Source organism: Nerophis lumbriciformis, linkage group LG06, assembly GCF_033978685.3.
Source record: "Nerophis lumbriciformis linkage group LG06, RoL_Nlum_v2.1, whole genome shotgun sequence".
Taxonomy (NCBI): Eukaryota; Metazoa; Chordata; class Actinopteri; order Syngnathiformes; family Syngnathidae; genus Nerophis; species Nerophis lumbriciformis.
Window position 1 is genome coordinate 15,463,005 of NC_084553.2, and position 27,946 is coordinate 15,490,950.

Sequence of the window (27,946 nt, forward strand, 5' to 3'; positions counted from 1 at the left end):
TACAGTCTGCAGGGATACAGTCCGTAAGCACACATGATTGTATTTTTTTATGACAAAAAAAATAAAATAAATAAATAAATAAATAAAACAATACCATTTCTTTTTTTTTTTTTTGTCATAAAAAAATACAATCATGTGTGCTTACGGACTGTATCCCTCCAGACTGTATTGATATATATTGATGTATATTGTAGGAACCAGAAATATTAATAACAGAAAGAAACAACCCTTTTGTGTGAATGAATATGAATGAGTTTTTTTGGGTTGGTGCACTAATTGTAAGTGTATCTTGTGTTGTTTATGTTGATTTAATTAAAACATTTTTTTTAATTTTTTAAAATATTTTTTTTATTATTATTTTTTTATTCTTGTGCGGCCCGGTACCAATCGATCCACGGAACGGTACCGGGACGCGGCCCGGTGGTTGGGGACCACTGCTATAGAGGATCTTTGACTCGTGTTTTTCTCGTAGGTCCTTACTATACAGCATTGTGCTTCATTTTCCTGGTAAGTCCTCAAAAAAGGCATCGTGCTCCCGTTGTATACGGTACATGATCTTTGACATGTGTTTTTGAAGCAGGTCGTTTAAAATAGCAGAGAGTTTCTGTATTATGAATGATCTTTGACAAGTGTTTTGGAAGTCGATCCTTAAAAACAACATAGCACTCCTGTCACACAGAAGATCTTTGACTAGAGTTTTTGCCATACGTAGGTCCTTAAGAACAGCAGAGTTCCTGTCTAATAGTGGATCTTTGACTTGGGTTATTCAAGAGGTCCTTAAAAACAGCAGAGTTCCTGTCTTATAGTGGATCTCTGACTTGGGTTTTTGCACTAGGTTCTTAGTATACAGCATTGTGCTTCTGTCTTATATACAGGATCTTTGACTTGGGTTTTTGCAATAGTCAAAAATGGCACAGTTTGCACATGCTGTCTTATAAATGATCTTTGACAGGTCTTTTGGAAGTCGATCCTTAAAAACAACATAGCACTCCTGTCACACAGAGGATCTTTGACGAGGGTTTTTGCCATAGGTCCTTAAAAAACAGCAGAGTTTCTATCTAATAGTGGATCTTTGATTTGGGTTATTCCAGAGGTCCTTAAAAACAGCAGAGTTTGTGTTCTATAGAGGATCTTTGACTCGTGTTTTTCTCGTAGGTCCTTACTATACAGCATTGTGCTTCATTTTCCTGGTAAGTCCTCAAAAAAGGCATCGTGCTCCCGTTGTATACGGTACATGATCTTTGACATGTGTTTTTGAAGCAGGTCGTTTAAAATAGCAGAGAGTTTCTGTATTATGAATGATCTTTGACAAGTGTTTTGGAAGTCGATCCTTAAAAACAACATAGCACTCCTGTCACACAGAAGATCTTTGACTAGAGTTTTTGCCATACGTAGGTCCTTAAGAACAGCAGAGTTCCTGTCTAATAGTGGATCTTTGACTTGGGTTATTCAAGAGGTCCTTAAAAACAGCAGAGTTCCTGTCTTATAGTGGATCTCTGACTTGGGTTTTTGCACTAGGTTCTTAGTATACAGCATTGTGCTTCTGTCTTATATACAGGATCTTTGACTTGGGTTTTTGCAATAGTCAAAAATGGCACAGTTTGCACATGCTGTCTTATAAATCAGCTTTGACAGGTCTTTTGGAAGTCGATCCTTAAAAACAACATAGCCCTCCTGTCACACAGAGGATCTTTGACTAGGGTTTTTGCCATAGGTCCTTAAAAAACAGCAGAGTTCCTATCTAATAGTGGATCTTTGATTTGGGTTATTCCAGAGGTCCTTAAAAACAGCAGAGTTCCTGTCTTATAGTAGATCTCTGACTGGAGGTTTTCCAGAGGTCCTTAAAAACAGCAGAATTCCTCTATTATAGAGCATTGTGCTCCATTTTCCTAGTAAATCCTCAAAAAAGGCAATGTGCTCCTTTCATATACATGATCTTTGATTTGTGTTTTTGCAGCAGGTCGTTAAAAACGTCAGACAGTTTCTGTTTCTTAGTATACAGCATTGTGCTTCTGTCATATATACAGGATCTTTGACTTGGGTTTTTGCAATAGTCAAAAATGGCACAGTTTGCACATGCTGTCTTATAAATGATCTTTGACAGGTCTTTTGGAAGTCGATCCTTAAAAACAACATAGCACTCCTGTCACACAGAGGATCTTTGACGAGGGTTTTTGCCATAGGTCCTTAAAAAACAGCAGAGTTTCTATCTAATAGTGGATCTTTGATTTGGGTTATTCCAGAGGTCCTTAAAAACAGCAGAGTTTGTGTTCTATAGAGGATCTTTGACTGGGTTTTTTTCCAGAGGTCCTTAAATACAGCAGAGTTCCTGTCTAATAGAGGATCTTTGACTTGTGTTTTTGGCGTAGGTCCTTACTATACAGCATTGTGCTTAATTTTCCTAGTAAGTCCTCAAAAAGGCAATGTGGTCCCATTGTGTACATGATCTTTGACATGTGTTTTTGAAGCAGGTCATTTAAAATAGCAGAGAGTTTCTGTATTATGAATGACCTTTGACAAGTGTTTTGGAAGTTAATCCTTAAAAACAACATATCACTCCTGTCACACAGAGGATCTTTGACTAGAGTTTTTGCCATAGGTCCTTAAGAACAGCAGAGTTCCAGTCTAATAGTGAATCTTTGACTTGGGTTATTCCAGAGGTCCTTAAAAACAGCAGAGTTCCTGTCTTATAGTGGATCTCTGACTTGGGTTTTTGCACAAGTGTACAGCATTGTGCTTCCGTCATCTATACAGGATCTTTGATTTGGGTTTTTGCAATAGTCAAAAATGGCACAGTTTGCACATGCTGTCTTATAAATTATCTTTGACAGTTCTTTTGAAAGTCGGTCCTTAAAAACAACATAGCACTCTTGACACATAGAGAATCTTTGACTATATGGTTTTTGCCATAGGTCCTTAAAACAGCAGAGTTCCTGTCTTATAAAAGATCTTTGACTGGGTTTTTTCCAGAAGTCCTTAAAAACAGCAGAGTTCCTGTCCTATAGAGGATCTTTGACTGGGTTTTTTCCAGAAGTCCTTAAAAACAGCAGAATTCCTAGCCTATAGAGGATCTTTGACTGGGTTTTTTCCAGAAGTCCTTAAAAAGAGCAGAGTTTCTGTCCTATAGAGGATCTTTAACTAATGTTTTTGCCGTAGGTTCTTCCTATACAGCATTATGCTCTAATTTCCTGGTAAGTCCTCAAAAAAAGCAATGTGCTCCTGTTGTGTACATGATCTTTGACAAGTGTTTTTAAAGCAGGTCATTAAAAATAGCAGAGAGTTTATTTACTCTGAATAATCTTTGACAAGTGTTTTGGAAGTAAATCCTTAAAAACAACATAGCACTCCTGTCACACAGAGGGTCTTTGACTAGAGTTTTTGCCATAGGTCCTTAAAAACAGCAGAGTTCCTGTCTTATAGTGAATCTTTGACTTGGGTTATTTCAGAGGTCCTTAAAAACAGCAGAGTTCCTGTCTTATAGTGGATCTTTGACTTGAGTTTTTGCACTAGGTTCTTAATATACAGCATTGTGCTCCTGTCATATACAGGATCTTTGACTTGGGTTTTTGCAGTTGTCAAAATGGCACAGTTTGCATATGCTGTCTTATAAATGATCTTTGACAGGTCTTTTGAAAGTCGGTCCTTAAAAACAACATAGCAATCCTGACACAGAGAATCTTTGACTATGGTTTTTGCCATAGGTCCTTAAAAACAGCAGAGTTCCTGTCTTATAGAGGATCTTTGACGAAGGGGTTTTCCAGAGGTCCTTAAAAACAGCATAATTTGTCTTTTATAGAGCATTGTGCTTCATTTTCCTGGTAAGTCCTCAAAAAAGGCAATGTGCTTGTTTCATATACATGATCTATTTGTGTTTTTGCAGCAGGTCGTTAAAAACGATCTTTTACAAGTGTTTTGGAAGTCGATCCTCAAAAACAACATATTACTCCTGTTACACAGAGGATCTTTGACTAGGGTTTTTGCCATATGGCCTTAAAAACAGCAGAGTTCCTGTCATATACAGGATCTTTGACTTGCGTTTTTGCAATAGGTTGTTAAAAAGAGCAAATTATTATTATTATCCATCCATCCATCCATTTTCTACCGCTTATTCCCTTTTGGGGTCGCTGGGGGCGCTGGAGCCTATCTCAGCTACAATCGGGCGGAAGGCGGGGTACACCCTGGACAAGTCGCCACCTCATCGCAGGGCCAACACAGATAGACAGACAACATTCACACTCACATTCACACACTAGGGCCAATTTTAGTGTTGCCAATCAACCTATCCCCAGGTGCATGTCTTTGGAAGTGGGAGGAAGCCGGAGTACCCGGAGGGAACCCACGCAGTCACGGGGAGAACATGCAAACTCCACACAGAAAGATCCCGAGCCCGGGATTGAACCCAAGACTACTCAGGACCTTCGTATTGTGAGGCAGATGCACTAACCCCTCTGCCACCGTGACGCATATAAGACCTAAGGGTCTTATATGCTATTTATAATATTATTATTATAAATAGCATAAATTATTAATATCTTATATACAGGATCTTTGACTTGCTTTTTTGTGGCAGTATCTTAAAAACAGCATAGTGTTCCATTTTTGTGGTCAGTCCTTTAAAACAGCCTCAGATTCTATTTTTGTGGTAGTTCCTTAAAAACAGCAGAGTTCCTGCCTTATAGTGGATCTTGGACTTGGGTTTTTGCATTAGGTTCTTAGAGTACAGCATTGTGCGCCTGTCATATACAGGATCTTTAACTTGCGTTTTTGCAGTAGGTCGTTCAAAAGTGCAGATTATTTCTGTCCTATAAAGGATTTTTTTACAACGGTTTTAAGCAGAAGGTTCTTAAAAATAGCATAAGGCGCATGTTGTATACAGGATCTTTGACTTTCTTTTTTATGGTAGGACCTTAAAAACAGCATAGTGGTCCATTTTTGTAAAATATTCTTAAAAACAGCACAGTGTTGCATTTTTGTGGTAGTTCCTTAAAAACAGCAGAGTTCCTGCCTTATAGTGGATCTTGGACTTGGGTTTTTGCATTAGGTTCTTAGAATACAGCATTGTGCGCCTGTCATATACAGGATCTTTAACTTGCGTTTTTGCAGTAGGTCGTTCAAAAGTGCAGATTATTTCTGTCCTATGAAGGATTTTTTTTACAACGGTTTTAAGCAGAAGGTTCTTAAAAATAGCATAAGGCGCATGTTATATACAGGATCTTTGACTTTCTTTTTTATGGTAGGACCTTAAAAACAGCATAGTGTTCCATTTTTGTGATAGATCCTTCAACACAGCATAGCGTTCCATTTTTGTGGTCGATCCTCAAAAACAGCACAGTGTTCCATTTTTGTGGTTGGTCCTTAAAAACAACAGACTGCTCCTATTACATAGGGATCTTCAACTAATGTTTTTGCAGTAGGCCGTTAAAAAATGCAAATAGTTTCTGTCATATAGAAAATCTTTGAGGTGCGTGTTTGCCATAGGTTCTTAAAAAACTACAATACCCTCCTGTCATAAAGAGGATCTTTGAGTAGGGTTTTTGCAGTAGTTGTCAAAACCGGCACAGAGTTTATGTCTTATAAATGATCTTTGACGAGCCTTATGGGAGTTTGTTGTAATGACAACATAGCACGCCTATCCTATAGAGAATCTTTGACTAGGGTGTTTGCCAGTTGCCATAGGTCCTTAAAAACAGCAGAGTTCCTGTCTTATAGAGGATCTTTGGCTAGTGTTTTTGTTGTAGGTTCTTACTATACAGCATTGTGCTCTTGTCATATACCAGATATTTGACTTGCACTTTTGCAGTAGGTTGTTAAAAACAGCAGGGAGTTTCTGTCTTATCAAGGATCTTTGACTACAGTTTTAAAGAAGGTTCTTAAAAACAGCATAGTGCTCCTGTGATATATAGGATATTTGACTTGCACTTTTGCGGTACGTCGATAAAAACAGCAGACTGCTCCCATCACACGGAACATCGTTGTGTTTCTGTCTTAAAAAAGATCCTTGACTCGCGTTTTTGCTGTAGGTTCTTAAAACAACACACACACACACACTCACACAAAAGATATTGACTGTTTTTGCAATAGGTCGTCAAAAACAGCAAAGCGTTTCGGTCTTACAAAGGGTCTTGGACCAGTGTAATGCCGTAGGTTCTTAAAAACAGCAGGGTTCCTGTCATATACACAATCTTTGACTTGTGTTTTCTCTATAGGTTCTTAGTATACAGCATAGGGATCTCTGACTCGCGTTTTTGTGGTACGTAGGTCCTTAAAATCAGCATAGTGTTCCCATCACACAGAGGATCTTTGACTGTTTTCACAGTAGGTCTTTAAAACAGTGGAGAGTTTTGGTCTCACGAAGACTCAATGGGTTCTTAAAAACAGCATAGGGTTCCATTCATACACAGGATCTTTGACTTTCACCCGATCTTTGACGGGACGGCGTGGCGTGGTTGGGAGAGTTGCCGTGCCAGCAACCTGAGGGCTCCTGGTTCGATCCCCTCCTTCTACCAACCTCGTCATGTCCGTTGTGTCCTTGAGCAAGACACTTCACCTTTGCTCCTGATGGGTCGTGGTTAACCTTGCATGGCAGCTTCCGCCATCAGTGTGTGAATGGGTGAATGTGGAAATAGTGTCAAAGCGCTTTGACAGGTAGAAAAGCACCATACAAGTATAACCCATTTACTTGCGTTTTTTTGTGGTAGGTCGATAGAAACAGCAGAAAGTTTCTGTCTTATAACGGGTCTTTGACTAGTGGATTGCCGTGGATTCTCAAAAACAGCATAGTGCTCCTGTCACATACAGGATCTTTGACTAGCATTCTTGTTTTTAGGTCGTTAATACCAGCAGAGCGTTTCTGCCTTTTAAGGATCTTTGACTTGCGTTTTTGCCGCAAGTTTTTAAAAACAGCATCGGGCTCCTGCTAAATACAGCTTTTGTGGTCAGTCTTCAGCATAGTACTCCATTTTTGTATTAGGTCTTTAAAAACAGCAGACTGGTGCCATCACATAGAGGATCTTTGACTCGTGTTTTTGAAGCAACATAGGGCTCCTGTCATATAGAGGATCTCTGACTTTTTTATGGTTGGACCTTAAAAACAAGAGACTAATGCTATCACATAGAAGATTTTTGTACTCATGTTTTGAAGCAACATAGGATCTTTGACTTTTCTTTTATGGTTGGTCATTAAAAACAGCAAACTGCTGCCATCACAAAGAGGGTCTTTGACTAGTGTTTTAGAAGTACGTCATTGAGTCATCTTTGACTCCTACTCTTACTCTCTATCTCAACTCTCAAACACGGAGGTGTAAACATTCTCCAACATGGAGGTGTAAATATCATACTGTGGTGATGTTATAGTTAGACTAAACCTACCATGCTGCTTTGTGCACATCTGTAATACCTACACAATTAGCAGCGATCAAATGCTTTTTTTTTTTTTTAGTCCTGCAATTTCACACAGGAACTTCAGTGACGTGCATCACCTGCCATCATGGAAAGAAAAAAAATGTAAAAAGATTTTTTTTAAATTAAATTGTTATATGTATCCAGTGATTATACTATAAAGTTATTTTCCATTTAACTTCACCCGTTTTAGATTATTTTTATTTAAAATCGCTGAATTTTCACATTTGCCGTTCAAATACTGAGAAGAGACGGTGCGGTGAACAGCAGCCAGTTGAGGCACGTCACTGCGTTGTGCCTCACCATGGATTGCGGACTCGGCTAACTGCTGGTCTGCTGTGCAGTGAGACCGTATTGCTATACGAATTATATTATACATTTCCATAGTTTAGTTAGCTGAGGTATATAATGTACAGTGTATTTTGTCAACAACTGTATGTGTGTAAAGTATTTCTTGTGCTGAGCGATCATAAAACGGCTGCAAAAGACGCACTGGCTGAGGCTCGCCTCCTGCACCCCCGCCGTAGAATGCACGGCAACCCCTGACGGGAGTGTTATATCAACTAAAGCCCACACTTAAACTTTCCACGTGCAAGATTGAATCTATTTAAAAAAGTTATTTCATAAGAAGCCAAAAAGTGCAAAAACAATAATGTTCGTGTTGGAGGAGTTGTGAATGACTGCAGGGCCACAACATTAGGTACACCTGCAGACTGCAGGTGTACCTAATTCACAACTCCTCCAACACAAACATTATTGTTTTTGCACTTTTTGGCTTCTTATTAAATAACTTTTGTAACCTATTTTTATGGGTTTTCCTCTTTGTGATGTTAAGTTCCTGTTATGCGCTGTTATACAGTATATGCCTTGAGCTCTTATTTTGAAGGCGCTAAGAGCGGAAGTGATGACACTTTTGAGTGGAGCGGAAGTTTTTGAAAGAATGTAAATAAAGTGGTCCTCGTGTACACTGGAGCCTCCGTGTTTGTTATTTTGTAGTTTCATACAGTATAGGCGACATTTATAAACCCTCGGTTACACTTTTTTTAAATAGATTCAATCCTGCACGTGGAAAGTTTAAGTGAGGGCTTTAGTTGATATAACACTCTCGTCAGGGGGTGCAGCGGCTCGTCGACTTATTTTATACGTAAAGGTAAGACCATAATAACGTTTTGTTTTATTAAATGTGCTTTTTTGTGTGCTACAGTTTGTATGTGTAAAGTTAAAGTTAAGTTAAAGTACCAATGATTGTCACACACACACTAGGTGTAATGAAATTTGTCCTCTGCATTTGACCCATCCCCTTGATCACCTCCTGGGAGGTGAGGGGAGCAGTGGGCAGCAGTTGATTTAATAACCCCCAATTCCAACCCTTGATGCGGAGTGCCAAGCAGGGAAGAATGCTGGTATGAGCTTTTAAACATAACCCGTTAACTGCTGCCAATCAAATGGCGAATAAGATACTCTTTAGGGTTCATATGTTTGTAAATCTGACTGTGATGAAGTCAGTGCCTCACCAGCCATGAACCTCACCGCACGTCACTGAGGAACTTGTATGTCAACATTTAAACAGAGGAAGTGAGACTGCATCAGTATCTTGTACGGTCAAGGATCCTACCTCTTGGATGAAATGACGTCTGCTTCTTACATCTTCTTTTCACGCGTCAGAGTGTTTATATGTGATGCACTTCAGTGTAACTCAGTCAAATAAAATATAAAACACATCTAAACCATGAGGCTAATGGGGCATGTGTCGTTTCATCTTGGACAATATTCATGACAAATGTGTGCTTTGTTTTAAAGACGTGCTATTTGGTTTTGCACAGTATGAGAAAACATTTGAAAAGGAATTTTACCTGTGCAACCTCATTATACTGTTGGATACATTTCATACTCATAAATGTAAGTTTCTCAATACCTGGCCTGTTTTTTGTGGCTTTAAAAAATAATTACAACTTTACTTTAAAACACTTTCTACCTCTAACAACCAAAAAGCTGTGAAAACTATGATGCTGTGCTCCAAATTTGTGTCATGACATGGACTATGGGGGGAGGAGGGGTTTGTTTCCCCCGAATGCAAGCGAACCAGACTGGACATGGCGTGACGGTAAATACATGATTTATTTTAACACTAACAAAAAGTGTAAACAAAAGGCGCGCACAAGGCGGAGAACAAACTTGGCAATGAAAACAATAAACTGGCACAAAGGCAACAACTATGGACGTGAAACAAATAAACACTTTCTGTGACAAGAGCAGAACAGCATGATCTATGGTAAACATGAGCATCATGGGTAGTATGGGTATCATCAGGTAACAGAGGTAGCATGGGTATCATCAGATAATGTCGCCAGGCCGACTGCCTAGCAACTTACAAGCTTAAATGGTCGTGACATGATTAACAACAGGTGCGTGAGTCCGAGCGTGAAACAGGTGAAACTAATGGTCGTCATGGAAACAAAAACAGGAACTGAAAAGAGTCCAAAACCCAAACAGAACAAAGCCAAACAAAACACGATCAACAGACATGACAATTTGGATTATTTACGGAACTTGTGTGAGCCTATGACTTTACACACACACACACACACACACACACACACACACACACACACACACACACACACACACACACACACACACACACACACACACACATACATATATATATATATATACATACATATATATATATATATATATATATATATATATATATATATATATATATATATATATATATATATATATATATATAGGGGATAGGTTGATTGGCAACACCAAATTGGCCCTAGTGTGTGAATGTGAGTGTGAATGTTGTCTGTCTATCTGTGTTGGCCCTGCGACTTGTCCAGGGTGTACACCGCCTTCCGCCCGATTGTAGCTGAGATAGGCTCCAGCACCCCCCGCGACCCCGAAGGGAATAAGCGGTAGAAAATGGATGGATGGATGGATGGATATATATATATATATATATATATATATATATATTGCATTCTACTTTAGTTGCTTTATTGAGTTTACAACCCCCTGGTGCTGTTTTGTACTGTTTATGTACTGTTTCTCTACTTGTTTTGATTATTATTATTTCTTTAAATTGTATGTAAATGTTGAATATTATAAATAAAGGTTTTGAAAATTAAAAAAAATAAAAATACTTTTTTTTATTCCTGCAATTTCACACAGGAACTTGTGATGTCAACATTTAAAAAGAGGACGTGGGGCTGCATCAGTGTCTTATCAAAGGTCAAGGATCCTACCTCTTGGATGAAATTAGCTCTGCTTCTTACATCTTCTTTTCACCCGTCAGAGTGTTTATATGTGATATACTTATATATTATTATATTATATTATATATTATATATAATATATAATATATATTATATATAATATATACTTATATATTATTATATACTATATTAAAACACATCCAAACCATGAGGCGAATGTGGGAACGCGTGCCACCTGCTGGCCAAAAGTATATATATATATATATATATATATATATATATATATATATATATATTTTTTTTTTTAGAAATATAAATTATTTTTTGTATACATGTACATTTTCTTCCTCTTTTTTCAGTTGCTGTTGTTTTGTTCTCCACAGTCTGCAGTTTTCGCTCGTGATTGGGGTGGGGGTTATTTCCTGGTTATTTGATGAGTCGATCAAGTCACTCATACCAGTGACTTCTTGATGCCTTTCTATCAACATGGACCACACTACGAACGTGTTTTATTTCCACGTCGTCCTTTTTTGGCTCCTCTCCAGTGGGACTCGACTGAACTCGAGGCTTTCCCCGAGGATGGTTTTCACTCACGAAGGTACCAAAGTCTTTTGAGGAAATACGATACAAGTACTTTAAAGTCGTCGGAGTTGTGTCTAGCGCACTAATACTAAATAGCGTTTTTCATAGTATAATTCATAGTAAAAGTCAGATTAAATATTTTTTAACTAGTTAATCTCTTAAACCAGGTGTGTTCAATTTGCGTCCCATTTACGGATTAAAATATTAAATGTTCATCCATCCATTCATTTTACTACCGCTTGTCCCAAATGTCTATTTTAACATTTAAAAAAATACTAATATATATATATATATATATTTGTTTTTTTTATTGAGACAAAGATTATTTATGTATTTAATATTTGTAGGCTTACTATGGTATATTATTTATTTATTATTTATTTGTTCACTGTTCTGTTACAGAGAACAAGGAAATTGGATACAATTGCTATGGTATAAGTAAGTATACCATAGCATAAGTCAGTGTTTTTCAACCTTTTTTGAGCCAAGGCACATTTTTTGTGTTGAGAAAATGTGGAGGCACACCACCAGCAGAAATCATTAAAAAAAAAGGAAACTCAGTTGACAGTAAAAAGTTGTTGTCGCAATTGTTGGATATGACTTTAAACCATAACCAACCATGCATCACTATAGCTCTTGTCTCAAAGTAGGTGTACTGTCACAACCTGTCATATCACGCTGTGACTTATTTTGAGTTTTTTTGCTGGTTTCCTGTGTGTAGCGTTTTCGTTCTTGTCTTGCGCTCCTATTTTGGTGGCTTTTTCTCGTTTTTTGGTATTTTCCTGCAGCAGTTTCATGTTTTCCTTGAATGCTATTCCCCGCACCCTTTGTTTTAGCAATCAAGACTATTTCAGTTGTGCGGACGCTAGAGATGCGCGGATAGGCAATTATTTCATCCGCAACCGCATCAGAAAGTCGTCAACCATCCGCCATCCACCCGATCTAACATTTAATCAGAACCGCATCCGCCCGCACCCGCCCGTTGTTATATATCTAATATAGACGATGCAAGGCATTAGTGAGGTTATAAAGCTTTTGCCTGTTAAAGAAAGGAGACTGATCCAATGCAGTACAGACATTCGCGTGCCACGCTGTCACGGCCCAGACGCACACCAGTGCGCAATCATATGGGAGCCACGCTGAGCGCACCTCCAAGCGCGTCTCGCTGCCGGCGACGGCCGGGTATGGGCCCGACGCTCCAGCGCCATCCATTTTCAGGGCTAGTTGATTCGGCACTCCTTAGCGGGTTCCGACTTCCATGGCCACCGTCCTGCTGTCTATATCAACCAGGGTGAGCCCCACCCCTTTCGTGAGCGCACTGCGCACAGAGTGACCCCTGTTACGCGCCCCCGGCAACAGGGGTGGCGGGCAGGTAAGCTGCGCGGGCGGAGCGCGCGGAGTGACCCCTGTTACGAGCCCCCGGCCACGGGGGTGGCGGGCAGGTAAGCTGCTTACCTGCTGCGCGTGACGCCGGCCGCGGCGGGGTGTCGGTGCGGTGGGCGCGGTGGTGACCCTGGACGTGCGTCGGGCCCTTCTCGCGGATCGCCTCAGCTACGGCTCCCGGTGGGGCCCTCTCGGGGGAAGGGGCCTCGGTCCCGGACTCCGGCGAGGCGTCCCTTCTCCGCTCCGTAAAAGTGTCCATCTCTTCTTTTTTTTCCCTTCTGTTGTGGCATATGCTGCAGGTGCCTGCTCGTTTTTCGTATGTGGGTAACAACATTTAACTATGTATATATATTTCCGAATTGGTTTAACTGCCACCCGCCTGAATCTATTTAAAATCTTTTTTTTTTTTATTTCAACAGCCCGACCCGACCCGCGGATAAAATCAAATTTTTTTAAATTTCATCCGCCCGATCCGCGGATAATCCGCGGACTCCGCGGTTGTGCCCGCAAACCGCGCATCTCTAGCGGACGCTATCCTTCTTTTTTTATTATTATTTTTTTAATAAATGTTTTTATTAAATTTGACAGGTATTACAATATACAATAGAACAGTAGTCACATTTTCCCCTTTTTTTCCCCACCCACTTCCAAGAACAGCAACCCAACACATACCCCATACACACATAAACCCCCCCCGCCCCAGGTCCTACATACAGTAAGTTAAAGGTACAGTCACAAATGGAAAATAATTAGTACATCACTTTCTTCTCCACATAGGCAGATAGCAAATATACACCCAGAATAAATATAAATAAAAAACAAAAAGGAAGCTGGTTTATGAAAGGTGAACTTTTCATGTGTCCTGTAGCGTCTTTAATTTAGCTATGTAGTCAACCACACAGCCCCAAACAGAATAAAACTTCCCTGGTGCCCCCCTAAGATTGAACTTTATTTTCTCCAGATCTAAATACATCATAAGGTCTTTAAGCCATAAGGAGGCTTTGGGGCAGACTGGTGACTTCCACTCCAGCAAAATTCTCCTACGTGCTAATAAGGATGCAAAGACGATACTATCCTTAAATTTTCTCCTTATTTGGGGATCTGATACCGTCCCAAAAATAGCCATTTCTGCACATGGTGTCAGATTTAAATCCAATGCCTTAGCAAGGTGTTTGAAAATAGTTGTCCAATAATCCAGCAAATGGGGACAAGACCAAAACATGTGCGTCATGTTTGCAAGGTGACATGTTACAAGTATCCAAGATATTGGGGTATATTTTGGAGAGTTTGGAATTAGTGAAATAAATACGATGGACAACCTTAAATTGTATTAAATTAAGCCTTGAACAGGATGTACTGTTATTAATTCGGGTTAAGGCAGAATCCCAATCTCCATCATCTATAGATCTGCCAAGCTCTTCTTCCCAATTCCCTCTGATTTTATCAAGTTTTACCAAACTGGGATATTAAGATGTAGATTTTGGAGATTAGGCCTTTCTGATTTGTGGGAATATCTAAAATTGAGTCAATTAGCGAATTAGGTGGAGTATTAGGGAGAGAGAGACTATTTGATTTAACAAAATTACGAACCTGAAAGTATCGAAATAGGTGAGATTTTGGTAGGTCAAATTTTTCACACAGTTCACTGAAACTAGCGAAGACATCACCAATATATAAGTCCTTTAGCCTGCTAAGGCTTGACTGCTTCCATAGAGAAAACGCTACATCTGTGCCGGGAGGGAGGAAGAAGTGGTTATTATGAATGAGGCTGTGGTTGGATAAGCCCTGCAGGCCGAAAGTATTTCTAAATTGAGACCAGATTCTAAGTCCCATCTTAAAACTCATTTGTATACTCTAGCCTTTAAATAGCCCCCCTGTTAGACCAGTTGATCTGCCGTTTCTTTTCTTTTCTCCTCTGCTCCCCTTTTCCTTGAGGGGGGGGGGCACAGGTCCGGTGGCCATGGATGAAGTGCTGGCTGTCCAGAGTCGGGACCCGGGGTGGACCGCTCGCCTGTGCATCGGCTGGGAACATCTCTGCGCTGCTGACCCGTCTCCGCTCAGGATGGTGTCCTGCTGGCCCCACTATGGACTGGACTCTTACTATTATGTTGGATCCACTATGGACTGGACTCTCACAATATTATGTCAGACCCACTCGACATCCATTGCTTTCGGTCTCCCCTAGAGGGGGGGGGGGGGTTACCCACATATGCGGTCCTCTCCAAGGTTTCTCATAGTCATTCACATCGACGTCCCACTGGGGTGAGTTTTTCCTTGCCCGTATGTGGGCTTTGTACCGAGGATGTCGTTGTGGCTTGTGCAGCCCTTTGAGACACTTGTGATTTAGGGCTATATAAATAAAGATTGATTGATTGATTGATTGATTCTAAGGGTAGAAATGACAATTGGACTACAAGTAAATTGGGATGGTCGATAAGGTAATTTTGATGTAAGCAGATCCAAGAGAGAGGTAGAACAGGAACTAGCTTCAGACTTGCACCAGATTAATTCAGGTTCTTGGATCCAGAGAGTCACTTTGTGTATGTTAGCTGCCCAATAGTAGTATTTTAGATTAGGGAGTGATAAACCACCTACGGACCTATGCCTTTGCAGGAACTCTCTCCTAATCCTGGGAGTCTTGCCTTTCCATATAAAGGATGAAATTAGTTTGTTTATTATGCAAAAAAATGAATTGGGGAAAAAGATAGGCAAACATTGAAACAGATACAAAAATCGAGGAAGCACATTCATTTTTACGCAGTTTACCCTGCCAGCTGTAGTTATGTGTAAATCATTCCACCTTTCCAAATCTATTTTAAGTTTGTCGATTAGAGGTGGAAAATTGTCCTTGTAGAGAGCTGGTAGCTTACGACAAATATGTACACCTAAGTACTTGAAGCTGTTCCTGGACATCTTAAATGGGAAATATCCATCAGGGATCTCAAGGGCCAAATTATTCACAGGGAAGCATTCACTCTTAGCGAAATTCAATTTATAGCCAGAGAATGATCCAAAATTGTTTAGCAATTCAATAATCTTTGGAATGGTAGAGATTGGATCAGATATAAACAATAGTAAATCATCCGCGTATAGAGAATGTGTGTGTTCTAGACCGCATCTATGGATTCCTTTACTGATACCAGCCGATTTAAGGGCAATGGACAAGGGTTCGAATAACAATGGGCTTAGAGGGCACCCCTGGCGTGTACGCTATCCTTCTTTGTGTGAAACTTGTTGATTGTCATGTCATGTACGGATGTACTTTGTGGACGCCGTCTGCTCCACACGCTGTAAGTCTTTGCTGTCGTCCAGCATTCCGTTTTTGTTTACTTTGCAGCCAGTTCAGTTTTAGTTGCGTTTTGCCTAGCCTTGCCTAAGCTTCAATGCCTTTTCTTAGCGGCACTCACCTTTTGTTTATTTTTGGTTTAAGCGTTGGATACCTTTTTACCTGCACGCTGCCTCCCGCTGTCGTCTGCATATTGGGATCATGACAAACTATTGTCGTCGCTCCCGACATCTACAAAGCAATTAGCTACCTGCTGCCACCTACTGATATGGAAGAGTATTACACGGTTACTCTGCTGAGCTCTAGACAGTACAGACACTCAACAACGGCACACTATTTACGGATTATAACTACGGGCTTGCAAAAAATACTTCTAACCCAATTAGGTGAAATTACATAATGTCCCACGGGACACCAGACTGTATCTCGGCACAGTGGTTGAAAAAGACAAACAATAAGTGACGAAAAAGTACCATCCACCCATCAATCCATTTTCTACCCCCCGCCCCATAGTGAATAAAATATGACATAAAGTACATAAAAAATCAAGATAATATCAATATAAAAACAATAACCAGAAACAAGAATGAATTTAGGCAAAAAATAAGTCAAGAGAAGATAAATGAACCAGTCATGACCTTAGGTACAATCTAGAATAATCTCTTTCCGCAATACTTCTCCTCTGTCTATTCTTAAAACCCACTCTGCTGGTGATTGATAGCAGATATTGTGGAAGTCAATTCCTGTAAGTGATTGCCCTATACATAACAGTCTTTTTCAAAACATCACCTTTGGGTTTAAGATGGGTGAGAGCACCTCTTAGGGCTAGCCTGGTACCATAGTCACTAGCAAGCAACAACTGAGAATACAGATAAGCAGGTCTATGGTATGTATAGATGTTTTAAAAAAATAGAAGGGGACAAGCGGTAGAAAATGGATGTATGGAAAAATCAAACTACAAGCTAGTCTTTCAACAACTCTCATTCATGACAATTCATTATGCATTATCTCAATGCCGGTCCTAAATGAGCAATGGAGAGCTCGTCTCGCAGCTCTGTTTTGGGTAAACTGCATTTTATTTACAAACCAGACCAAAAGCAACGTTGTTATCTCAACAGCAGCCGCTCGCTCTTTCTCACTTGCGCCAACACATGCACATATGGCACTTAGCCAGTGATGCGTTTACAACCACACAAAAAGTCGGACAACTCCAACACCACACATAAAGTGTCATTCCAGGTCGTTACACTATGATTTACCAATCAAATGTGTGCTTATTCTAGTGTCATTTATTAGGAATCTTAATTTATAAATATTAATCATGAAATGCTGTTAGTATATGAAATAAGTACTAATAAAAATATATTTTTTACAAACAGGAAGTTGCAGGAATGTACACATGATCCCCTGCATACATCTCATTGTGCAACTTGTGAATGTTTTAATGGGAACTAAATGCAATGTCTGAAAAGGGTACAAATTATTTCCAAAGCAGGACCTCCACCCAGACAAACAATACAAGTACACAGTTCATGAAAAACAATATTTTTTGTTATTGTCATTGTAAGTGGGCCTAAACACTTATATTAGAAAGTCATCTCATGGAAATGACTGCTGTCATTTGATTATAATAATAAGAGAATGTTGTCTGTCTATCTGTGTTGGCCCTGCGGTGAGGTGGGGACTTGTCCAGGGTGTACCCTGCCTTACGCCCGAATGCAGCTGAGATAGGCTCCAGCACCCCCCGCAACCCTGAAAGGGACAAGTGGTAGAAAATGGATGGATGGATGGAGATTGAACTTGTTATTTAGTCAGGTTTGGGACAGGTGTGCTGCTGGTGTAGCCACAGTGTGCACGTCTGATGTTGCTCACATGGGCTCCACTGAATGCTCAGGGAGTTTTTGCGTTTGCTCACACACATGAAAAATTAGAGGAAACATTGTTGATCACTATCAAAAAGTAGTTGTACACACACAAATGTTTTAATCAAGTGTTATTAGATAAACCACATGAACGGATAAATAAACAGACACACATAATTTTTTTTCTTTAGCACAAGAAATATTAAATATTGTTTTAGCTTCTTAAAAGCCAAGTTTATTTGTGTGTTTAAATATGTTAATCTTCTATTTCAATGTGTGAAGGTATGAGACTGTCTTAATGAAAACGGCAAAGCAGGTGTTTGTGCTAGTGATTAGCACACAGGAAATGAGCTCTACGGTGTCATAGGGCTGGGCGATATGGCTGAAAACTATCACGATTTACGTTTTTTATATAGGTCGATATCGATAATTATTGATATTGGACTTTTTTTTTTTAATGGTAATATTTTTTATTTGAATTGTAACCTTCCTCTGATTATAATCCCCTCACTTATATAGACAGAAAGGATAGGAAATGTTAACACAACCATGGAACACTCAATGTAAACACAATTTCAAAATCACAATAAACACGTAACAATAACATCTTTAAAATAAGGTTAAAAATTAAGGAATTTGTAAGAAATGCTTAATAAAGTGTGACACGATAAGTGCAAAGTGTAAAAATCTAAACATGCGAAGAACAATTTCTTGCAGGTTTACTGCCAGGAAGTTACAAGATCTGTGTAACGTCTAATTTAGTCTGTTATTCTTACTTAAGTATGGAATTGAATATATGTTATAGGCAGTAATTATTATTAAAATATTATTGGACCAAATTATTGTTTTAAACGAGCACATTTGTTACATTATGTTATTCATTTTAATTTTAAAGTCCTGCACTTTAGTTGTTTTTGTTCGGAACGGACGAGGTTTGAAAAGAAAAGATGAGCGCGGCGAAGGACTACAGTGTGTTTGAAAAAAAATAAAAAAACTGCCATACTGTCCAATATCCGCAATTTATTCGCTCTCTGCTGCACTCATCTTTAGTGTCTCTTCTCACTCCGTGCAGAGAAACAACAGCGGGACAGCGAGATGACCCAACCAAACGTGATATTTGTTACTGTTACACGATTGGCTGTTTAGCGTTTCTCACTGACCATTTCCGGTTTTGCAGACGGCAAGTGCCTTCGTTCATGCAACCAACCATGCTTCGTTCTTTCCGGTTTCTTACGAACAAAAAAATATATACTTATCGAACGTTTTATCGACCGCGTTTTACATTGATATCGATGACATGTCTATCGCGATATGTATAGCCCTACGTTATCCTTGAGTTCAATAATCATTCAAGGCTTTACGATCATTAAAATTTGCAACGGCAATACAAACCGTCAGAAAATGTATTTATTTAAAGGGACAAGTTGTAGAAAATGGATGAATGGATGGACAACGGTAATTGTATAGAGGAACTTAGACCAGCGTGTTCTCGCAATAAACATGTATAAACAAGGATCCCAGAATGAGACCATTTGAGTACCCCTGATATAAGAGAATATTTGACTGGCATATTAATGTATGTTTTTATTCATGACTTGTGTATTTGGTGAGGTAAACGTTTATGTTGACAGTATACATAAGGATAAGTAATTAAGTTAACGAGCACCAACGTTCAACTTACTAGTGAATTTTGAATTTTTCTAAAAAGGTTCGGCCATATTCTACATTTCATGTCCTCTGGGAACATTGTGTCAGTGTGTACAGTTACTACAGTATAAACAGTATACAGTCGTGGGCAAAAGTTTCAGATGAAACTTTCAAATTCAGATGAAACAACAAATTAGCTGTTTGGCCACAATACCCAGCAATATGTTTGGCGGAGAAAAGGTGAGGCCTTTAATCCCAGGAACACCATTCCTACTGTCAGCATGGTTTTGATTGATTGATTGAGACTTTTATTAGTAGGTTGCACAGTGAAGTACATATTCCGTACAATTGACCACTAAATGGTAACACCTGAATAAGTTTTTCAACTTGTTTAAGTCGGGGTCCACTTAAATTGATTCATGATACAGATATAATACAGTCATCACACAAGATAATCACATTTAATTATTTACATTATTTACAATCCGGGGTGTGGAGGGGGAGGGGGGGGGGGGGGGGGGTAGGTTTGGTTGTTATCATCAGTCATCAACAATTGAGAACAGAGAAATGGATATTGGAACAGTGTAGGTCTGACTTGGTAGGATATGGACAGCAAGTAGTGGGGAGAGAGAGAGAGAGAGGGAGCGCATTCCACATTGATGTGGCATAGAAAGAGAATGAGTTAAGACCTTTGTTAGTTCGGAATCTGGGTTTAACGTGGTTAGTGGAGCTCTCCCTGGTGTTGTGGTTATGGCGGTCATTTACGTTAATAGTATTATGCTCTGGGCCTGTTTTGCTGCCAATGGAACTGGTGCTTTACAGAGAGTAAATGGGACAATGAAAAAGGAGGATTACCTCCGAATTCTTCAGGACAACCTAAAATCATCAGCCCGGAGATTGGGTCTTTGGCGCAGTTGGGTGTTCCAACAGGACGATGACCCCAAACACACGTCAAAATTGGTAAAGGAATGGCTAAATCAGGCTAGAATTAAGGTTTTAGAATGCCCTTCCCAAAGTCCTGACCTAAACCCCATTGAGAACATGTGGACAATGCTGAAGAAACAAGTCCATGTCAGAAAACTAACAAATTTAGCTGAACTGCACCAGTTTTGTCAATAGGAGTGGTCAAAAATTCAACCAGACGTTTGCCAGAAGCTTGTGGATGGCTACCAAAAGCACCTTATTGCAGTGAAACTTGCCAAGGGACATGTAACCAAATACTAACATTGCTGTATGTATACTTTTGACCCAGTGCATTTGGTCATATTTTCAGTAGACCCATAATAAATTCATAAAAGAACCAAACTTCATGAATGTTTTTTGTGACAAACAAGTATGTGCTCCAATCACTCTATCACAAAACTATAAGAGTTATAGATATTATTGGAAACTCAAGACAGCCATGACATTATGTTCTTTACAAACGTATGTAAACTTTTGACCACGACTGTATATATTTCTTATAAGGGAAAAAATCCCATTGAGACAAAAAAACTATTTTTCAGGGGAGTCCTGGCCAATGTTCCCTCTATTTTTTCATGTGTGTGAGCAAATGCAAAAACTCCCTGAGCTTTCAGTGGAGCCCATGTGAGCAACATCAGACGTTCACACTGTGGCTACACCAGCAGCACACCTGTCCCAAACCTGACTAAATAACAAGTTCAATCTCCATCCATCCATCCATTTTCTCTCGCTTGTCCCTTTCGGGGTCGCGGGTGGTGCTGGAGCCTATCTCAGCTGCATTTGGGCGGAAGGCGGGGTACACCCTGGACAAGTCCCCACCTCATCGCAGGGCCAACACAGATAGACAGACAACATTCTCTTATTATTATAATCAAATGACAGCAGTCATTTCCATGAGATGATTTTGTAATATAAGTGTTTAGGCCCACTTACAAAAAATTTTGTTTTTCATGAACTGTGTACTTGTATTGTTTGTCTGGGAGGAGGTCCTGCTTTGGAAATAATTTGTACCCCTTTCAGACATTGCATTTAGTTCCCATTAAAACATTCACATGTTGCACAATGAGATGTATGCAGGGGATCATGTGTACATTCCTGCAACTTCCTGTTTGTAAAAAATATATTTTTATAAGTATTTATTTAATATACTAGCAGCATTTCATGATTAATATTTATAAATTAAGATTCCTAATAAATGACACTAGATTAAGCACACATTTGATTGGTAAATCATAGTGTAACGACCTGGAATGATGTGTGGTGTTGGAGTTGTCCGACTTTTTGTGTGGCTGTAAACGCATCACTGGCTAAGTGCCATATGTGCATGTGTTGGCGCAAATGAGAAAGAGCGAGCGGCTGCTGTTGATATAACAAAGTAGCTTTTGGTCTGGTTTGTACTCCAGAAAATGACCAGTTTTGCTAGATATAATTTTTTTTACTAATGTTTTGGTGATGTGTTTATGACCGACAATAAAGAGTTTTGCTCAGTAAAGTGATGGATGGAATTCATGTCCTCAAAGAGTCTCGACAGACGTTACAATATTTGAACAATGATGACGAAAACTGTTTTCTGTCGTGTCCGTGTGTCGAAATTTTTTTTATTTGATTTTGTGCGTGGCATAGATTTGGCGTGCGCAGAGGATGCTTGAGCAGTGCGCAATTGCACAGGTGCGCACCTTTAGAGGGAACGTTGGTCCTGGCCAAGGGCCAGCAAAGTTACAAAGTTAATCTTCATGATTTGATAAAGAAGCACAGCACAACATTCCAGTCATGATGGATTGAAAGCTCATGATACAAATCATGCTGTTGTTAACTTGTCTCAGTGATGTCCTCACAGAGACTTCGCTACAAAGTGTGACGTTACCTGGTGCCCAACACCCGCTTGTACGGATTCTTCTGGGACAAGAGCCGGACACACTCACAGCTGTTGGAAAACGACATCTGCTTTCGGTCCACTTCCAAAATCCTCCCAAGGTAAACAAACGGAAATTTGGTTTGTTTGAAAAAGGTGTGGCCAACCTTTTTCCACCGAGGGCCGCACACTGAAAAATTAAAGCATGCAGGGTCTATTTTGACATTTCTCATTTTCAAAACCATTTCAATAAAAATATATATTTTTTCACCTTTAGGGCTCCTTTCAAGTTTGGTCTCGGGGTTCGCATGGGTCTCAATCATAAAATTTTTGAAAATTAAGTGATATATATGTATGTATGTATGTATATATGTATATATATGTGTATATATATATATATATATATATATATATATATATATATATATTATATATATATATATATATATATGTGTATGTATATGTATGTATGTTTATATATATATATATGTGTCTATGTATGTATGTATGTGTGTGTATATGTATGTATGTCATATATATATATATATATATATATATACATATATATATATATATATATATATATATATATATATATATATATATATATATATATATATATATAAGTTAAAGTTAAAGTACCAATGATTGTCTCACACACACTAGGTGTGGCGAAATTATTCACCCTTGATCACCCCCTGGGAGGTGAGGGGAGCAGTGGGCAGCAGCGGTGGCCGTGCCCGGGAATCATTTTTGGTGATTTAACCCCCAATTCCAACCCTTGATGCTGAGTGCCAAGCAGGGAGGTAATGGGTCCCATTTTTATAGTCTTTGGTATGACTCGGCCGGGGTTTGAACTCACAACCTACCGATCTCAGGGCGGACACTCTCTCTCTCTCTCTCTATATATATATATATATATATATATATATATATATATATATATATATATATATATATATACACACATGGTATATATACAGTACATGTATATGTATACACATATATTTACATACATACATATATACATTACACACACATATATATATATATATGTATATGTATGTATACGTATATATAGATATATACACACGTGTGTGTGTGTGTGTGTATATATATATATATATATATATATGTATATATATATACACATAAACACACACATATGTGTATGTATACACGTGTATATATACATATATATATGTATGTGTGTATATATATATATATATATATATATATATATATATATATATATTCAATGCTTACATTTCTAGATCAACTTCAGTTCTGTGTCGTAAATATTTTTACGTTCTATAAATAGTTTTATGCCCTTTTTGTTTATATGGCAAACACACAACATACGTAATATTTAATCCCCCCAAAAATGTTTAAAATTGAATTTTGGATGTAAAGTAATTGGAGCCTTAAATAGGTTAATAATTCATAACACCATAAAAGTGTTAAAAATCTTTCTTTTTTTTAAAAAGTTTAACACTTATTGTAAATATCCAGCTGAACTTCAGACCCATTTGTTGATTGTAAGTTTTCATTATTTTTGTTTGGTTTGTGTTTCATCCTCTTTGTCAAAGAAAACCTTTATTTGGCAAACACACAAAATATGCAACATTTTCCCCAAAAAATATTTCAAAGTGGAATATTTGATGTGAAATAATTAGATCCTTGAACAGGTTAATAATTCATAACGACATTGATATTTATTAGTTATAATTTTTTGAGTATTGACAATTGACAGTTAAAGAAACTAAACATCCTGCATGGCAACTTTGTGTTGTTAGTCAACATTGCACTTTGGACACCCCTGGTTTAAACAGAGCTCGGCGCGACTGTACCTTTTAAGTTACCAACTATGGTCATGTGCCTATTGCAGACCGTGGAAAGGAAGTTGATGTGGGCCGACTGCGACGACACCGAAACATCGCCAAGCGTGAGTCGCAAACTCAACTACTAAATTACTTCCGAATCGGTCGTCACTTCCTGATGTGTCCTGTTTTAGGATTGTGACTATGAGGTTGTCGTGGCGCTCAAGAGAGAGAACAGCGGCCGGTTGGTTTTGTGCGGGACCGGTGGCCAGGAGACGATTTGCTGCGACACGGTGAGACGCTGAGCACAACCATGGAGGACAATGGTTCGGCTCTAAAAACACTGATGTTTGTTTCTAGAACCCTTTGGAGGATTCTCCCACATGCAGACCCGCTGGCGACCTGCAGAGCATACGAGGAACCATCAGGAGCTTTATCGTGAAGGACGGTGAACATTCCGCTTTGGTTGGTAAGCTTTCTCTTACAGAATAAGGGACATAACGGTACAGATCGGTACAATACCGACTCCCCTGCATGACAGGAAGTATAACTGTCTTGTGAAGCGGGAGCCATGGCTAGTGATGGTGCCGAGGAGAAGTCAGAACTTGAAAACCCTGGTCTGTCGTTAGTTTCCTGGTTTGGGAAGGCTTCCCGGTGAAATACGTAAACGGACAGGCAGGTTGATAAAATGAAAGCAGTGTTCCGCCATTGTTCAGTAGAGATGGGGGAGGCTAATGTTAGCATGTTAGCCTTGTCCTATTAGCATGCTAGCTTTTTTTTTTTATAAGTTCATTTTGATTATATTTTTTTGTTGACCGTGGCGCTATCTGGCCAGCGTGCTAACTTGCATCATTTCAGTTTGGCTTTGGCTTTTTAGCATTCAAATGAAATTTCTACCGAAACTGCATTTTCTAGTTCTTTGAAATTTTTTTTTATATTGTACTGGTCTTAAAGGTGAAAACTACCCAAATGGCCCCCGCATTGGTTGATTTGTCAGTCTGTGGCCATCCAGTGGTAAAAGTTTGGTCACCTCTGGACTGGAGTATAAAATACAGTATGGCAATGGACTGCCTGGAGCCTAAAGTACAGTATGGTAATGGACTGGAATACAAAGTACAGTATGGTAATGGACTGGAGTACAAAGCACAGTGCGCTAATGGTCTGTCGGATGCCTGGTGAGCAAAATAGGAAGTAGGATGTCCAACTGTTTAGTGCTGCGAACCAAAACATCTGACTTCCTTTTGCATTCTTCTCCCCCTCCCAGAAACGACAAATGGTTCCTCCTCACTCTATGTCACGTACTCGGGCTCCCGGGACTACGTAGGCATCCACAAGTTTGGCAAAAACAGAGTTGGACCTGCAAACCACGATAAAGGTATGAATCAATAAAGTTAGACGAAGACACTCCATTAGGAACACTTCACATTATGAGCGCTTGGGCAAACAGTTCAAGGCTGTGGAACATAAATCAATGAAACAGAGCAGTGTTTCTTAACCATAGAGCCTGGGCCCTCAAAAAAATGTATACACTTTTCCACCACGTGTGCAGTCATGACCAGGGCCGGCCCGTGGCATAGGCCGTATAGGCAAATGCTAAGGGCGCCGTCCATCAGGGGGCGCCACACCAGTGCCACAAATGTTGGAGAAAAAAAAGAAGAAAAAAAAGTTGGTACTATTATTTCTAAATACAAAAAATAATCCCCCCCCCCCCCCCCCCCCCCCTCCCGCGCACGGTGCACCCCCTCCCTTCCCGTATCATGACTCTTTTTGGACGTCACCACATCAAAAAATCAACACAAGATGTCAAAACGGCCAAAACTGTCAGGTGCCCAAGGAAGAAAAAAGAGAAAAGAAGAGGAGTAGAAACGAGAAAAGACAGAGGTAGCAGGTAGGTAACGTTAGCCTAGATGAAATTATTTGTCTGTTACAGAATGTGATAGTAACCTGGCTTTTTAGCATTAAGCTAATGTTACATGATTCGGCAATTGCTAATCAATAAATAGCTAGTTCTGTTTTAACGTCGGGTTAATATTGTGGAGGGGGCTAAATTGTTATGGAAAATAATAATGTAGTACGTTAGGTAATTACAGTACTCCCACCTTACATTCCTCAGGGACATTTGTATTAGATCTTTTAAGCAGGTGTTTTTTGTTTACATTGTTATTGCCTTCTGGTTAGCTAATGTTTGCCCTGCAGGTAATAGTCACTTGTCCACCCCTTTATATATTAGGTATAGTTGTAAGTAAAAAAAAGGTCAAAGACAAAGCTATTCGGTTTCTTGTGAGTATATACACTTCACTGACGATGTGTATATACTCTCTTGCCTAGGGCGCCAGATTGGTTAGGGCCGGGCCTGGTCATGACAATATCAAGCAAACATACGTTTCTTAAGCGTGACAATTATGACTAAAGTGGTGAAGCTGTATTTTCATTTGCACCTTAATTCCATTGACAGTTTATTATTTTAGCATCACATAGTTGTATGTAACCCTATTTCATTAGGTATTTAGTCCCTTTTAATGCAGTATATTTGGTTAGTACTTATTTTTCTAATCAGCCTGACCTAAGCCTAAGGTTTGTGTTAGTTTTTGTTATGATTAAAACATGCTTTCATATTATTTGATAAAGTTGTAAAATGTAAGTAGGTTAGATATAGGTTTTTGCAGTAGTCATTTTGACTATAATTCTTGCAGTAGGTCTTTTTTAAAACAGCAGCGCACTCACGTCATTTATAGAGGCCATTTGACTAACATTTTTGCTGCAGGTCCTTAAAAACGTATTACTATATATACTAGGGGTGTGGGAAAAAATGGATTCGAATTCAAATCGCGATTCTCACGTTGTACGATTCAGTATCGATTCTCATTTTTCAAAAATCGATTTTATTTATTTTTTTATTTTTTTATTAATCAATCCAACAAAATAATACACAGCAATACCATAACAATGCAATCCAATTCCAAAACCAAACCCGACCCAGCAACACTCAGAACAGCATTAAACAGAGCAATTGAGAGGAGACACAAACACGACACAGAACAATCCAAAAGTAGTGAAACAAAAATGAATATAATCAACAACAGTATCAATATTAGTAACAATTTCAACATAGCAGTGATTAAAAATCCCTCATTGACATTATCATTAGACATTTATAAAAAAAATAAAAAAAATAAAAATGAACAATAGTGTCACAGTGGCTTACACTTGCATAGCATCTCATAAGCTTGACAACACATTGTGTCTAATATTTTCACAAAGATAAAATAAGTCCTATTTTTGGTTCATTTTATAGTTAAAACAAATTTACATTATTGCAATCAGTTGATAAAACATTGTCCTTTACAATTATAAAAGCTTTTTACAAAAATCTACTACTCTGCTTGCATGTCAGCAGACAGGGGTAGATCCTGCTGAAATCCTATGTATTGAATGAATAGAGAATTGTTTTGAATTCGAAAAATATCGTTTTTGAATTGAGAATCGCGTTGAATCGAAAAAATCAATTTATAATCGAATCGTGACCCCAAGAATCGATATTGAATCGAATCGTGGGACACCCAAAGATTCACAGCCCTAATAATATACAGCTGAGCTGTCTTTGACTTAAGATCTTCAGATCTTCATAGTCAAATCGGATTTTAGATGGCTGACAGATGTTATTTGCAGTGAGACTTTTCTAAAGAAAAAAAAGTCACACACACACTAGGTGAGGAGAGCAGTGAGCAGCAGCGGTGACCGCGCCCAGGAATCATTTTAGGTGATTTAACCCCCAATTTAACCCTTCAAGCTGGGTGCCAAGCAGGGAGGTAATGGGTCCCATTTTTATAGTCTTTGGTATGACTCGGCCGGGGTTTGAACTCACGACCTACCGATCTCAGGGCAGACACTCTAACCACTAGGCCACTGAGCATTCTAGATCTTAT

General features: G+C 39.0%; 1 protein-coding gene across 2 annotated transcripts in view; it reads left to right on the plus strand.

Moving 5' to 3' along the window:
- The first annotated feature begins 11,045 nt into the window (after window positions 1-11,045).
- Window positions 11,046-27,946, plus strand: part of LOC133608525 (semaphorin-7A-like) — a 46,275-nt gene continuing 29,374 nt past the window's right edge. The window contains exons 1-6 of one of the 2 annotated variants that reach the window (XM_061963810.2): window positions 11,046-11,223; window positions 22,172-22,322; window positions 24,089-24,145; window positions 24,215-24,313; window positions 24,381-24,489; window positions 25,285-25,395. In XM_061963810.2, coding sequence (XP_061819794.2) covers window positions 11,096-11,223; window positions 22,172-22,322; window positions 24,089-24,145; window positions 24,215-24,313; window positions 24,381-24,489; window positions 25,285-25,395 — 655 coding nt within the window. In that variant the 5' untranslated portion in view covers window positions 11,046-11,095. The remainder of the gene's footprint in view (window positions 11,224-22,171; window positions 22,323-24,088; window positions 24,146-24,214; window positions 24,314-24,380; window positions 24,490-25,284; window positions 25,396-27,946) is intronic. The other variant, XM_061963811.2, reaches the window with a different exon arrangement.